The sequence below is a fragment of the Rhagoletis zephyria genome, unplaced genomic scaffold (genome assembly GCF_001687245.7).
Source record: "Rhagoletis zephyria isolate East Lansing unplaced genomic scaffold, Rhagoletis_zephyria_1.1 Rzeph_scaffold_01663, whole genome shotgun sequence".
Lineage (NCBI taxonomy): Eukaryota > Metazoa > Arthropoda > Insecta > Diptera > Tephritidae > Rhagoletis > Rhagoletis zephyria.
The window spans coordinates 58,826-71,566 of NW_016158747.1; the positions used below are offsets into that span (position 1 = coordinate 58,826).

Sequence of the window (12,741 nt, forward strand, 5' to 3'; positions counted from 1 at the left end):
CATTCTGATCATTTATGTATACATTTGTCTATATCTATCTCGATTCGTTTTGCCTGTTACAAACAACCGTTATGTGAACAAAGTTATAATACCCTTGTGCACAAGTGCGCTCGGGTATAAAAAGAGTATTTGCTCGTGAGAACCACCCTCTGGAGTTTGTGATAAGCATACATCAGTGGTGCACAGCGTCGACAGAGCTACCAATACCAGCACAACATTTTTGTCTTAGCATGCGTACACTAGTCCAAGCAAACTAACTCGCTGGTAGCGTCGCAACTAGAGATGGGCACGGGACTAAATATTCAATCCCGATCCCGCCCATCCCGAAATTAAATTTCTACATTTTACGTTTTTCTAAATTGTTCCGCGGGTCCCGAAATCTATGACTAATTAAAAAAAAATTTTTGTTATGGTTTGCTGTTCGTTTTCGTCTAAAAAAAAAACATAAAAAGAACTTATTTCATTAAACGTTTTAAGGAAGATTTTCTGAATTTCCAAAGAATGCAGGTTTTATCGGGAGTGTCGGGAAAGGATTTTGGTTCCGTCCCGCCCGCAAAACTTTAAAATAACTTCCCTATACCCGGCCCATCCCGGCTAATTTGAAATCAGTACAATGGGTGGTCCCCATATCTATCCCGCACCCATCTCTAATCGCAACAGTTCGCTGGCTGCGCATACACACACGACTTGTATGTATGTGAAAGGTGAGTAGATCCCGGAGACTCCTGTGTGCACCACTGGCCTACATTGTGCACAGTTGACTTGGTCGCCTACTTGCGACACTTCATTCGGTTTCTGCTACGATGCGTAAGTTCAAAGCAAACACAGTGAAACAGAATTCATTAGTTCAAAATTTATTTCCGTGAGTGCAGCAGTGCTAACAGTGCTATGAATAGTATCGGTGAGTTATATGTATATGCATACATATGTACATATACCTATTAACCGGCTTAAAATATTTCCCAAATATTTGTAATAAAGTATGTATAAGTACATAGTACGAATGCTCAATAAAAGTCATCGATTGATATTTAAATTCGATTTTATGTCTACAAACTTCTCAGCCTAAAGGTTAGGCGTGTTGGTGTGTATTGACTACTAAAGAAGTGTTGCATTCCTATAATGTGCTGCTAAATTAATAAAATGTTGCTGCAATTTACTTTTTAGTAAAAATATATATGTAATCGAAAGTTCATGTTCTCGGTGTGCGGAAAAAATACCTGGAAGCAGTATTTACAGTAGGGGGTACATTTTTAATATACATACTCATAATTTTTGTTTTGCTACTCTTCAGTTTGGTTCAAAAACAAGAAAAAAAAATTAAGATAAGGGAGGAAACCATGGTGAAATAAGAAAAAGGTGACATCAGTAGCTGTAGTTGTACTATTTGCCGGCACTCATATTCTGGTCATGTACTTGAAAGTTAGTAGAAAGGGAAACTTTTGGTACGTGTTTACTAATTTTTTAATATTTAACAAGGCTGTGTGAGAGTACGTATAGAGTGCTACCTAAATAGAGAAAAATCCTAAATCACTGGAAAGTGTCGGTTATGCAGTGAATAGGAACAATTTAGATTTTTTTTCGAACAATTAATTTTTTTTTTTTGAAGTTTTAGTTAATTCTTATCATTGCTAGGACTTGGCTGAGTTAATCAAGTTTTTCTTAAACCAATTGTGACGAGCTCCGGGTTATGCTGGGGTTTGCTCATCGGTTGCCGGGTTCTCAACAAAAATTATTAGCAAAGCACTCGTCTGTCTTAGTCGTACGTTAAGAGGACGGGAGTAGAACCTACCCATTCCTCTCCGGTTGATAGGTGTAGCTCCGTACCACCAAATACAATTACCGCTATAGTTAAGGTGCGGGAGTAGAACCTACCCATAACCTTCTAAGAGATCCTACCCGTCTCCTGATACCTAGCATTAGCCCAATCACTTTAGACCAAAATCGACGTAAGATTAAAAAAAATTCCGGGACGTCATAATATACTTTTGTTTACATTCACTGTCGCCAACTTGATGCTTTTCGCACCAAATTTAGTGGGTATTCAAAACGTGAACAATTTTTGAATTTTGTGCTTGGTGCGTTTTTGGTGCTTTTGTTATTAGTTTGAAGACTTCAAATTAGAAAATCTTAAAAAAATGGAAGCAAAATTTATAGCAATCGTAAGTGTGCTAAGCAATTTTACAAACATTTAAACAAAATCATGGCACAGTGACAATCATAAGCGACAACGAAATATGTGCAGCACCTTCAATTATGCCAGAAGAAATCGATCATTGTGCAAGAAACATTGATTTTTATTAATTTGAATCGGCATCCTTGCAATAAAATTATGTATTCATATAAAGTCCATAAAATACACCAATAAAAATTTGGTGCCTTTTCAAATTCAAAACTTGGCAATACTGCCTTTTGTTCGATGCTTCTTCTTTTTCTTGTCGAGTTTGTCTTGCTCTCTCATTCTGGTATATTTTGACGTCACGACCAGTTGCTCTCAGCTCGATTGGCGCAATCTTGTATTCTATCATTCTTGCCTCAGAGGTAAAGTTATTCGCGCGTTTTATTTTTATGTGGGTTCACCAGTTGTCCTAATCCACACATAGTTATTTTCGCCACAATAAAACTCTTTATAATCAGAGAAAAGTCGAATTGATAACAGGACAAGAATTATTTGCTAATTACAGTTTCAACTGACTGAAAATTGTTATTCATGGGCTCGGCCTATTGGTGAACCCACAGTTGAAAATACGAGCCAAAAAACACGACCTCCGAGATACTGTGAAAAGTTTTGAGTAGCTTTTCCATTGCCGCTGCATTGAGCGCGTTGCTGGTCCAGATCTACACGTCGTACGCGAACATATAAATAATGCGTTTATTGGAAATTTTGTCCTCTACAGCTTTGCCATTTAAATGATCAAAATTCGAAGAAATCGCGCCACTTACCTAATTTTGGGCATTTTTTGCATATTATTAGCAATAAATAATTGTTTAAAAAAATGACAGGCACATGAAAATTGTATTCCCTATAGGGAATCGAATTCTCTACAAATTTGTTCACTCCCTTTTTCGCGAGAAGTGCAAAATTCGCGCGCAAATCGTAAAAAACACAAAATCCAAGATGGCGGACATTTCCCATATCGCAATTGGGGGAAAAATTTTAATTTTGTTTTCACCTAAACAGGAGACACCTAACTGCGTCAAAAAATTTCTTCCCGGAATTTTTTCGTTGAAAAAATCTAAAATGATTGGGCTACATAGGGAGTAGAGCGTACCCTATGCGTACAAAAGTTCCTGACTCTGCAGTAGTCGCCTGACGACTCCTGTGTGCTTTGATTGCTGGCCGGCTATTTATACAATTTGGATATTTCGCTTGGTTTGTCAAGCCGCTTGTGCGGTCTGTTTCGCTTATGCGTGGTTCTCCAGTACATTTTGTCAACGACAAATTGTATATTTTAGAATTTCTTGCCATTTGCATGGACAGCCCCTGTTGAAGTCGCGCACTTCCTGGACCTTACCTTAGCTGAACCAGACGACAACGCAGATGGATAAGCCGACTCGAGCGGGGTTTAGTAGCCACTAAAACTACAACAACAGGCACCTTCACCATTAAGGGTCCGGATATTGCAGGTGCATACCTTCAAATCATAGTCCTTAATACAATTGCTGCGGTCGTCATCAGAAAAAGGGGGTCTCATCCGAGGCTGTTTTTTGTTTTTCATTGGGAGGGGTTTTAACGTGGCGGCACCCAAACCCAGCGCTTGCGAAGTTTTACGCCTTCTCACTTTAGCTCGACCCCTAACGGGTGTTTGGTTGCTACCCAAAGGATACGTGGATATAAATATCCGGACGTTGTGAGCTGCGATTTGAACCGTACGCACAAGAATCACTTCTGGCCACTCCCAGGTGAATGGTAGTCAAAAGCTTTCCACTTCTGCGCACGGAACCATCCTCCCAACGGCGCACAGAGTTGAATTTTCTCAACTTGCATACGTTTGCTTGTGTGGGCAACCAACTTCAAGTTGTTTATACTAGACGCTTGAGTATACATTAGGGCGGTAAAAAAAAAGAAAAATTCGGAATTTTAATGCTCTCACCCTCTAGAATTGCTCTATACCGTGAACAATTATAATCTTTTTTTTTAAATTTGTTTTCCATGTATTTTATCTACAAAAAAAAATTTCGCAGAAATGGTACGGATTCTTGAAAATCAATATTTTTCGATCGCAAAACTTTGCTTCTCTTCAGCAGACATTCAATTATAATATCCTAAACAATTTAACCATTTTTTAATATTAATTAAAAAAAATGTAATGGGGTTGGACCCACAAAAATTGATGGTGTTATGAAATTGTAAAATAAACAATTGGGTATTATACATTATTGGAAGCCCCCTGATTTCTTCAGAGTTTCTGATCGAAAAATATTGATTTTCAAGGATTCTATACCAATTTGGCGCTTTGAGCGACCTCTAAATATTTTTTCAATTCCAAATAAAGAGGTATACGTTTTCTCACTATAGAACACCCCCTAGAGGGCATTAAAATCCCGACTGTACTTCTTCACATACCAAATTTTTCTCTTTTTTATAAAAATATAGTTCGTCGCAAAAACTACAAGAATACAAGAATGCATTTTTTTTTTTAATTTCATACAGAACTCAGATGAAAATGCAAGATATTTTCTTCGAAATTCTGACCCTCGGTAAAAAAAAAAATTCTCAAAAATCAACGGAAATTTTTAGCGACTTCAGACTTCCACTTTATTATATTAAAAAATGTTTCTCCAAATATTTCTAAGAAATCAAATTGAAAAGTGGAAAATTCGTCAATACGTCAGAGTATCAGAGTATACTTATTTTTGACTTCCGCTGTATATGTACATACATATACCTCTCATGGACAAAATAATAGGTGCAAAACTCAAAATGTTATTGTTTATTTATTTATTTCAAAAAAGTTAAGATTTAAAATATAGTTCGATCCATAACAGAAACCACATAAATAAAAGGTCTTGAGAATTTTCTTCCATATAACGTAGAAACCAAATTTATTTTTGTTACATATAAAATTTCAAACTACAAAAATAAAAAATAAAAAAAGTTTCATAAAAATTGCGAGTATTTTAATTATAATTTCTAGATACATTTTTGGGATGGAGCATATTAAAAAGTACAAGTGTGAAGTTTCAGTTGCCGTTGATTTTTGATTTTTGTTTTTTGCTGCAATAGTTTTATTTTACCTTGTATGTACTTGTGTGTATACAACTTTGTGACCAAGTTGTCTTTCTAAATCCTCCTTTAAAATACGTACATACATACATATATGCTCAGTTATAAATTCATATTTTCCTTTCAATATTTTCAGAGTATGTCACTCCGAGCCAGCTCGAGAACCACTGCTGGCGATACTATTACACCTGCGGAAAAAGATGATCTTCCAAAAAATTTGCAACCCTCACAAGAAGATGTCGAAAAGACAGACAGCAGCCTTTTACTGCTGCGCTCTCCTTCAACGCTATTGCCTCAAATAAAAAAGGAGCCCACACTTGAAATTACTGATATACCAGCCACTACCTTCAACGAAATTCGTACACTGACCAATGCAACAAACATGCGTAAAAGATTAGGCAGTGTGAGCGCAGATGAACATTGCGCCATTAAAAAATTAAAATCTACACAACAGGTGACCAGCGAAGAGCATATTCAATTGGAGGAAAGGGTATTAAACAACGACACGCTTGATATGAATAGCACCGATGGCAGCTACTATGACTTGTCACATTTGGTTAATGGAGAATTCGATTCGGATATTGGACACAATGAAGATGAAGATGGAGATGATGAAGCCTACCATGCTTTAAATGTAGAAACGGGAAAGGCACAAGGTATGCAGTTGTAGAAGTGCTAGGTAATCAATAAAACCTAGGAATTAATAGATAGTTTTTTTTTCACTAAAAATAATTGTGCGTACCTCTTTCTATTTATACCAGATGAGAACGAATTTTTACAACTTTTGACTAAATATAAACTACGACATCATTTTTTTAAATTGGAAGAGCTGAATATTGGTTTGGATTGCTTAAAATCTATAAGTGATATGGATATAAAGGATATATTTGGATTTGATATCGGTGCACGTATACGCTTTCGTGGCTTAGTGGAAGAATGGCGCGCTGCTAATGTAAGTACATAAAACTATTTTCTTTTATTTCTGGCATAATTTTGTCAGTCTTATAGCTTCAGGAGCTAAAAACTCTTCGAAAGGGCCTTCCACTCTGCACTCCTTTCTCCTTTCTTTTTTGTATGGAGTGGCACAAATCGAAGGGCTTTTGTGGGACGTACTTCAGAAGGCTTTTCCGAAAAGTTCTTCTAAAGCTTAATTGTTAATTCTGCCGGCTCGAGGTCAAATGGTTTGAGGAAATTTTTGAATTAAAACACAGGATTTAAATTTTTTTCCGATATATTTCGGTTACGCTCAGGGCAACTATTGACAAACATGTAAACATAAAAATATACATACATACATAAATACAAATTTCAAAACAATAATTAAACACAAAATGACATACATTAAGCAGCTCTTCTTTAATTAATAAAAAAATGTGCATATCAAATATATTTTATTGCAACTTGAAACGCATTTTGAAGCTCATTTGTAATCTTTATACACACATACATATATAAAATCAGTGGATTTCGGACTACATTATATATTTAAATTAAAATTTGACAAGTTTTAACTGCTGTACAGGGTAGCAGTTCAATTTTTGATATGCCAGCTGTAGACACTGGATAAATTTTATAAAGGAAATATATGATCCGCTTAAATAAATTAACCTGCCCACACTTACGTATTTTCAGGGATGGAAGGGACTAGAATTTTGCCACAGCAATTTCAGACTAAAAAATTGGGGTATGACTTCGGTCTGATACGCACACATAGAAAACACTTGTATATTTTTATACTACCAGAACCAATGTGTGCATAGCTCGAAAGCTTGGTATTTTCGCATGTTCAATTTTTCAGATGGTTCTTGTTTGTGAATTATTGCGAATTTTGCAGCATTTGTGACTGCTGAAATTCTGAAAGCAATATTTTCCAGCACAGTATCGTATCGCTTATAAACCTGACCAATTGTTTTCAAATGGCAAGCATATTAATCTGCTTTGGAAAGGGCATATTTGAAACTAAAACTCATTTCGATACCTCTTCCGGTACCGAAATTATAGCCTAAAGTATGGTCACAAGAAATGAATACGATACACTACACTACCTGTTAAATTAAAAAAATGTGACAATATCGGTGTCAAATAAAAGATAATCGGAAGTATTTTAACACAGACATATTTTGGGGTTTGTCATCACCTCAAATTTTAAAGTTATTTCACAATATCCATTTCCATAATTTTTTCAAGAGAATACCTTCTCTAGAGAAAGTTTTTTTAAACATAAATGAACTTGCAAGTATTAAGCAAATTTTTACGTTTTTTTCAATGCTCACATAAAAAATCATACTCTATGTTAAAATTATAGTTTAGTATAAAAATAAGTGTTCACAACCTTCTTTTATTTTAACGGATCCAAGGTTTTAAAAACAGCCACCTAAGAAACATTATCGTAATTTACGGTTCATTTGTAAGTTATAAGCAAATCATGCTGAAATCAAGTAATTTCGCCTTGTAAAATCTGCCAATAAATTAAAGAGAAATGAGATAATTTATAATAAATCAAGTACTAAATGAAGGAAAAAAGATTTGGCATTTATTTTCACCCCCACTGCTGACACTTCTGAGGAAATTAAAAAAAAAGCCTAAAGGCTAGCAATAATTGGCTGTTGGAACGGCTGTAAAAAGATATAGCCGTGAAATATAATCTTTTGAAGAAGCTCGATTCTTCAAACATAAGGCTTTAAAACTTGTTTTCGAAAGCTGTCCCGCTAAATTTTGTTGCCCAGTGTAGTAATGTCATAAAAAGCGTTCAGCTTTCGACAAAATTATTTTGCAAAATGGAAAATTTTTACCAAAAATACATTAGCGTAAGTAAGAGTATGTATTCTAAACCAGATGTCTTATTTTTGCGGGCACCAAGCATTCATATTCGTTTGCACAATAAAATTGTTTCTCATGGTGATGGAAAACAAAGGTTTCCGAATTTGATTAACAGGAAATTTTGCAAAACCAAGCTGAAAAAAACTAATGGTACATATATCCGAAATCAGAAACGAGAAATACAAATAGTGTGCTTGCTTTTTTTTTGCTATCGACCAGTGTAATCCAACAACCGATAATCTCAAATATTTATAAAAAGGTGTTTTGTCATTAGTGATAACAAAAAATATAAATCAGAAGGATGAAATGGTATTGTGTTAAAAGATCCAAAGTAAAAACTAGTAGTTCAGAGCAAAGGGGCGGGACGGGAGGTGATCAATTTCCCCTTTGGCTACGCCACACAATGGGACTACAGCGGCCAAAAGTATTAAAAACGGATTAGCGAATTCTGAAAAAGTATTTATGCAGATTCATAGCAAAATGTCCAACTAAGCCAAACTAAAAAGAATTTCGGGTAAAAATGCATATTTGCAGTCATGAGACGAGCTTTAAGTAGGTACAATACGAAACAATTTTGAATTAAATTTTCCACTTGTGTGGATATATAAAAAGCAGTTTTTTAACATATCTATGGTCAAGCATTGCTATACATTTTTATAAATCCCTTGAAATGTCATTGGAATTCCACATAACTTTGTGAGTATAAAATTTTTCGAGTGCTTACATTAAAAAAGGGGTTTTAAAAAGGACTCAAGAAGCGAGCTAAATTATACTTAGGACAAGTAAACATTAAATAGACGTATCATACCTCAAATAGTTCCAGTTGCAAGGAAATGCGAGTTCAGCTTCTATTCTTCTTTTTATACACACACCTCCTGTGAAATTTATTGAATTTTTATTGTAGAGCTAAAGGGAAAGACTGATACATATGTACATAAAATAAATAGTATGCAATATAAAATGGAAATTAAAGAAGGTGTAGATATGAATAACTAGCCAATCTATTAATCTTGTTCAACATTCAGGCGCAATTGGACGCTTCTCCGGACGAGATGCGTTTTCGATAGGAAGAGAGGTGCTTGCCTTTGCTCAACTTTTGTTGTAAAAAATGTAGGTAAAATTCAAAGTTACAGTGCAAATACATGTCAAGCACATAATTTAGTATGCAGGTATTGTAAATTTTTTCGATTTGTTATTTTTTAAACGAAGAAATAGGAACTTCTTTAGAATTATGATAAATAATGTGTCTGTTCGTTTTCTCCAAAATGCATAAAATTTAGTACTTGGAGCCAAAAAAGTTGTGTAGGAGGTGGGCATAATAATAAGAAACTCTTCGTTATCTTCCAAGTTGAAAAATTTTGGCTTAAACGAGTAGGCACACCGAATTTCATAAAAAAATACGTTTTTTTTTTTATATGCGCCTATTTTTCTAGAATTAGTGGACTATAATGTAAAACGACTTTGACGTTCTTTCAGGTTTATGCTTTTCTCGTTACAACCAGCATAAGCTCTGAATTTCATAAAAAAATAACATTTAGAATTTCCGCCCCCAAGAACTGTGGGCGTGGTGTTAGCGTTTTGAATTTTACCATTTTCCACGTTTCTTCATTCCAAAGTACCGAATAGCGCATATACGAAATTTCAGCGCATTTCTAGTACGATTACTACTTTAGGCCGCAGCTTATATGTGGACGTACCATTGTGCGCCATCGTATAAAATAAGCTTGCTTAAAGTTTTAGATCGATAGACTCTTAAGTTAAAAAATAGAAATGTCAAAATCTAGATAGGTTTTTTGTATGAGATTTGCGTTAAAGTTTTTTTGTTTCAAAAATATCTCAGACTTAGTCAGTATATTAAATGCAAAATATTGGAACACCCCAAACGGGGCCAGAAGCGCTCCATTAGTTCTATTGGAGCGCTCCATATATTCAGCAGTAAGCGCTCCCTTCCTAATTTCATACTTCATTGTTTTTTAACATTGTGTGGCATTAGTAAGAAGCGCTCCCTTGCTGCCCCAAATAAGCCCTTGGTGAGCGCTTCAACTAAAGCATTTAAAAAGCGATGCATGCAAATTTTAATTTTTATATTATATTTTGGTTTTAATAAAAGAATGGCGTTTTTGTAAACCATTTGATGGTTTTATTAAGTGTACTTATAAACATGTTTTTTTTTCTTTTCTATAAAATCGCTTCTTGTCATATTCACATTCAAATTTATGTGTTAAAGTTTTTCCCTTCATCATATTTTGTTTTTCGTAAATATTTATTATTTTAGTATTTAGTATTTAGTATTTAGTATTTATTTATTAAGCCAATCAGAATAGAAAATCTTACAGGCTAAGTAGAAATATGTGATAACAGTAGGCAAATTACTAGTATACATAAATGGCTCACTTATAAAGAGGGTTTATTGTATTTAAAAAGCACTCTTTTGAACAAGAAAAATCTATTTCCAAATAATTAGTAATTCTATTAAACTCAATCAAGGATCTAGTAATAGGAGCATTGATTGCATAAAGAGCTTTGAACAGACGAACGTTGAAGAACTCAGAGTTCCTAAGGGCTCTGGCAGGAATATTTATGAAAATCCTCTCCAGGAGCATGGGGCAGTCAGTAGCACCACGAAAAACGTCAAAAATAAACGACAGCGACAAAATTATTCTCCTGTTCTGCAGTGACTTTAAGTTGATCAATAGGCATCTAGACTCATAAGTCGGAATGGGTTCAGAAAAGCGTAAGCTGCGCAAAGCAAAATATAAAAATACTTTCTGAATCCGTTCGATTCTTGCAATATGGCACTGATAATAAGGCGACCAAATAAAACAAGCGTACTCAAGTTTAGAGCGCACAAACGCGGTGTATAAAAGCTTTAGCGTATAAGGGTCAGTGAACTCTGAGCTATGACGTCTAACAAAAGCAAGCATGGCATACGATTTCGAAATGCAAAGGTTAATATGTTTTGCGAAAGTAAATTTGGAGTCAAAAGTTACCCCCAGATCTTTTATTTCACTAACCCTTGTAAGGGGCGAGTTAGATAAATGGTATGAGGTTTCAATGACGTTAACGCGTTTTGAAAAAGTAATCTGAAAACATTTTTTTAAATTAAGAGTTAACCGATTGCTATTACACCATGTACTTAAATTATCCAAATCTAATTGCATCAGTTCAGAGTCATGGTGACTGTAAATGGGTGAATAAATTTTTAAATCATCCGCATATAGTAAAAATTTTACTGTAGAAAAACAGGAGCGAATGTCATTAATAAACAATAAGAAGAAAAGTGGACCTAAGATGCTTCCCTGGGGAACACCAGAGCAGGCAACGAAAGGAGAAGACCTGACATTGTCCACAATGACCCTGCAACTGCGATTACGTAGGTACGATTCAATCCAGTTTAGAAACACTGAGTGGAAACCCATACAGGCAAGCTTATTGACCAGGACTACATGGGAAACCCGATCAAATGCTTTGGAAAAGTCCGTATATACTGTGTCAACCTGACATCCAGACTGAAAAGCTGCGATGCAGTCATCAGAAAAAATAGCTAGGTTAGTCACAGTTGAGCGTCCCGGAAGAAAGCCATGTTGCTCTGGGCATACCATATTCTTAACGAAAAATATTAATTTTTCCTGGATGATGCATTCAAAAAGCTTTGACGTGGCGGAAAGTTTTGAAATGGGTCTGTAATTGCTAATGTCATTTTTATTGGCACTCTTGAAAATAGGTGTAACAAAAGCCACTTTCCACGGATCAATGAAAGTGCCCGAGGACAGGGAACTATTAAATATTAATAAGAGAGGATAAACAAGAGCTTCGCACTGCTTAAACAAAATTGCAGACAGACCATCAACATCGGTATTTGATGACTGTTTAAGTCGAGAGATGCCACTAACGATATCTTCGGTAGAAAGTTCAAGATTTCCAAAATCAATTGATGGTTGTATGTTGAAACGAATGTCCTCACCGTTATCAGAGTCAGACGCGAAGTTGGCCATGAAAAACTCAGCGAACAGATTTGCCGCATCAGCAGGAGAATCAACAGCTTTGTCGCCAAGGAAGAGAGAGGACGGAATATTCGACACAGACTTTTTTGACTTAACAAAATTCCAAAACGATTTTGGATTTGTTTTTAAGTTTTCTTCAAAACTTAAAATGTAATTTCTGTGCAAAAATTTATCTAGACAAGCGAACTTCTTTTCAAACTCTTTATACTTTTCGAAGAACACCATATTTTTACTATTTTTAAACTTGCGGAAAAACTTATTCCTCAGATTTCGAATTTTCGTCAGGGCTGCATTATGCCAGGGAACTTTGTACTTCTTTTTTGAAACCAAAGGAATAGACTGTTTACAAATATCCACAACAGTTGTTCTAAATTTCTCGAAAGAACTGTTAGTGTCTAAGTTGTAAAACAAGCTATCCCAGTTAATTTCTAGAAATAGATTGTTCAAGTCAAAAAAGTTGCAACGCTTAAAATTAAAAGAAAGATACGATGTATCGTTTCTAACTTTGGCAAATTTATAAAATTCAAAAGTTATGACTAACGGAACATGATGCATGTCAGACTTCGTCACAGGTGAATCGCATTTTAGAAATGTGTAGTTTAAATTATTACTTAAAAATACTAAATCTAAGGTGCGACCAAGTAGATTTGGGTAACAATTAATTTGCCCTAAATCAATGCTTAAAAAGCT

General features: G+C 35.0%; 1 protein-coding gene across 1 annotated transcript in view; it reads left to right on the plus strand.

Annotated features, from left to right (window-relative positions):
- Nucleotides 1-12,741, plus strand: part of LOC108364750 (uncharacterized) — a 77,887-nt gene that overhangs the window by 58,446 nt on the left and 6,700 nt on the right. The window contains exons 6-7 of the mRNA XM_017618562.1: nt 5,364-5,883; nt 5,989-6,179. Coding sequence (XP_017474051.1) covers nt 5,364-5,883; nt 5,989-6,179 — 711 coding nt within the window. The remainder of the gene's footprint in view (nt 1-5,363; nt 5,884-5,988; nt 6,180-12,741) is intronic.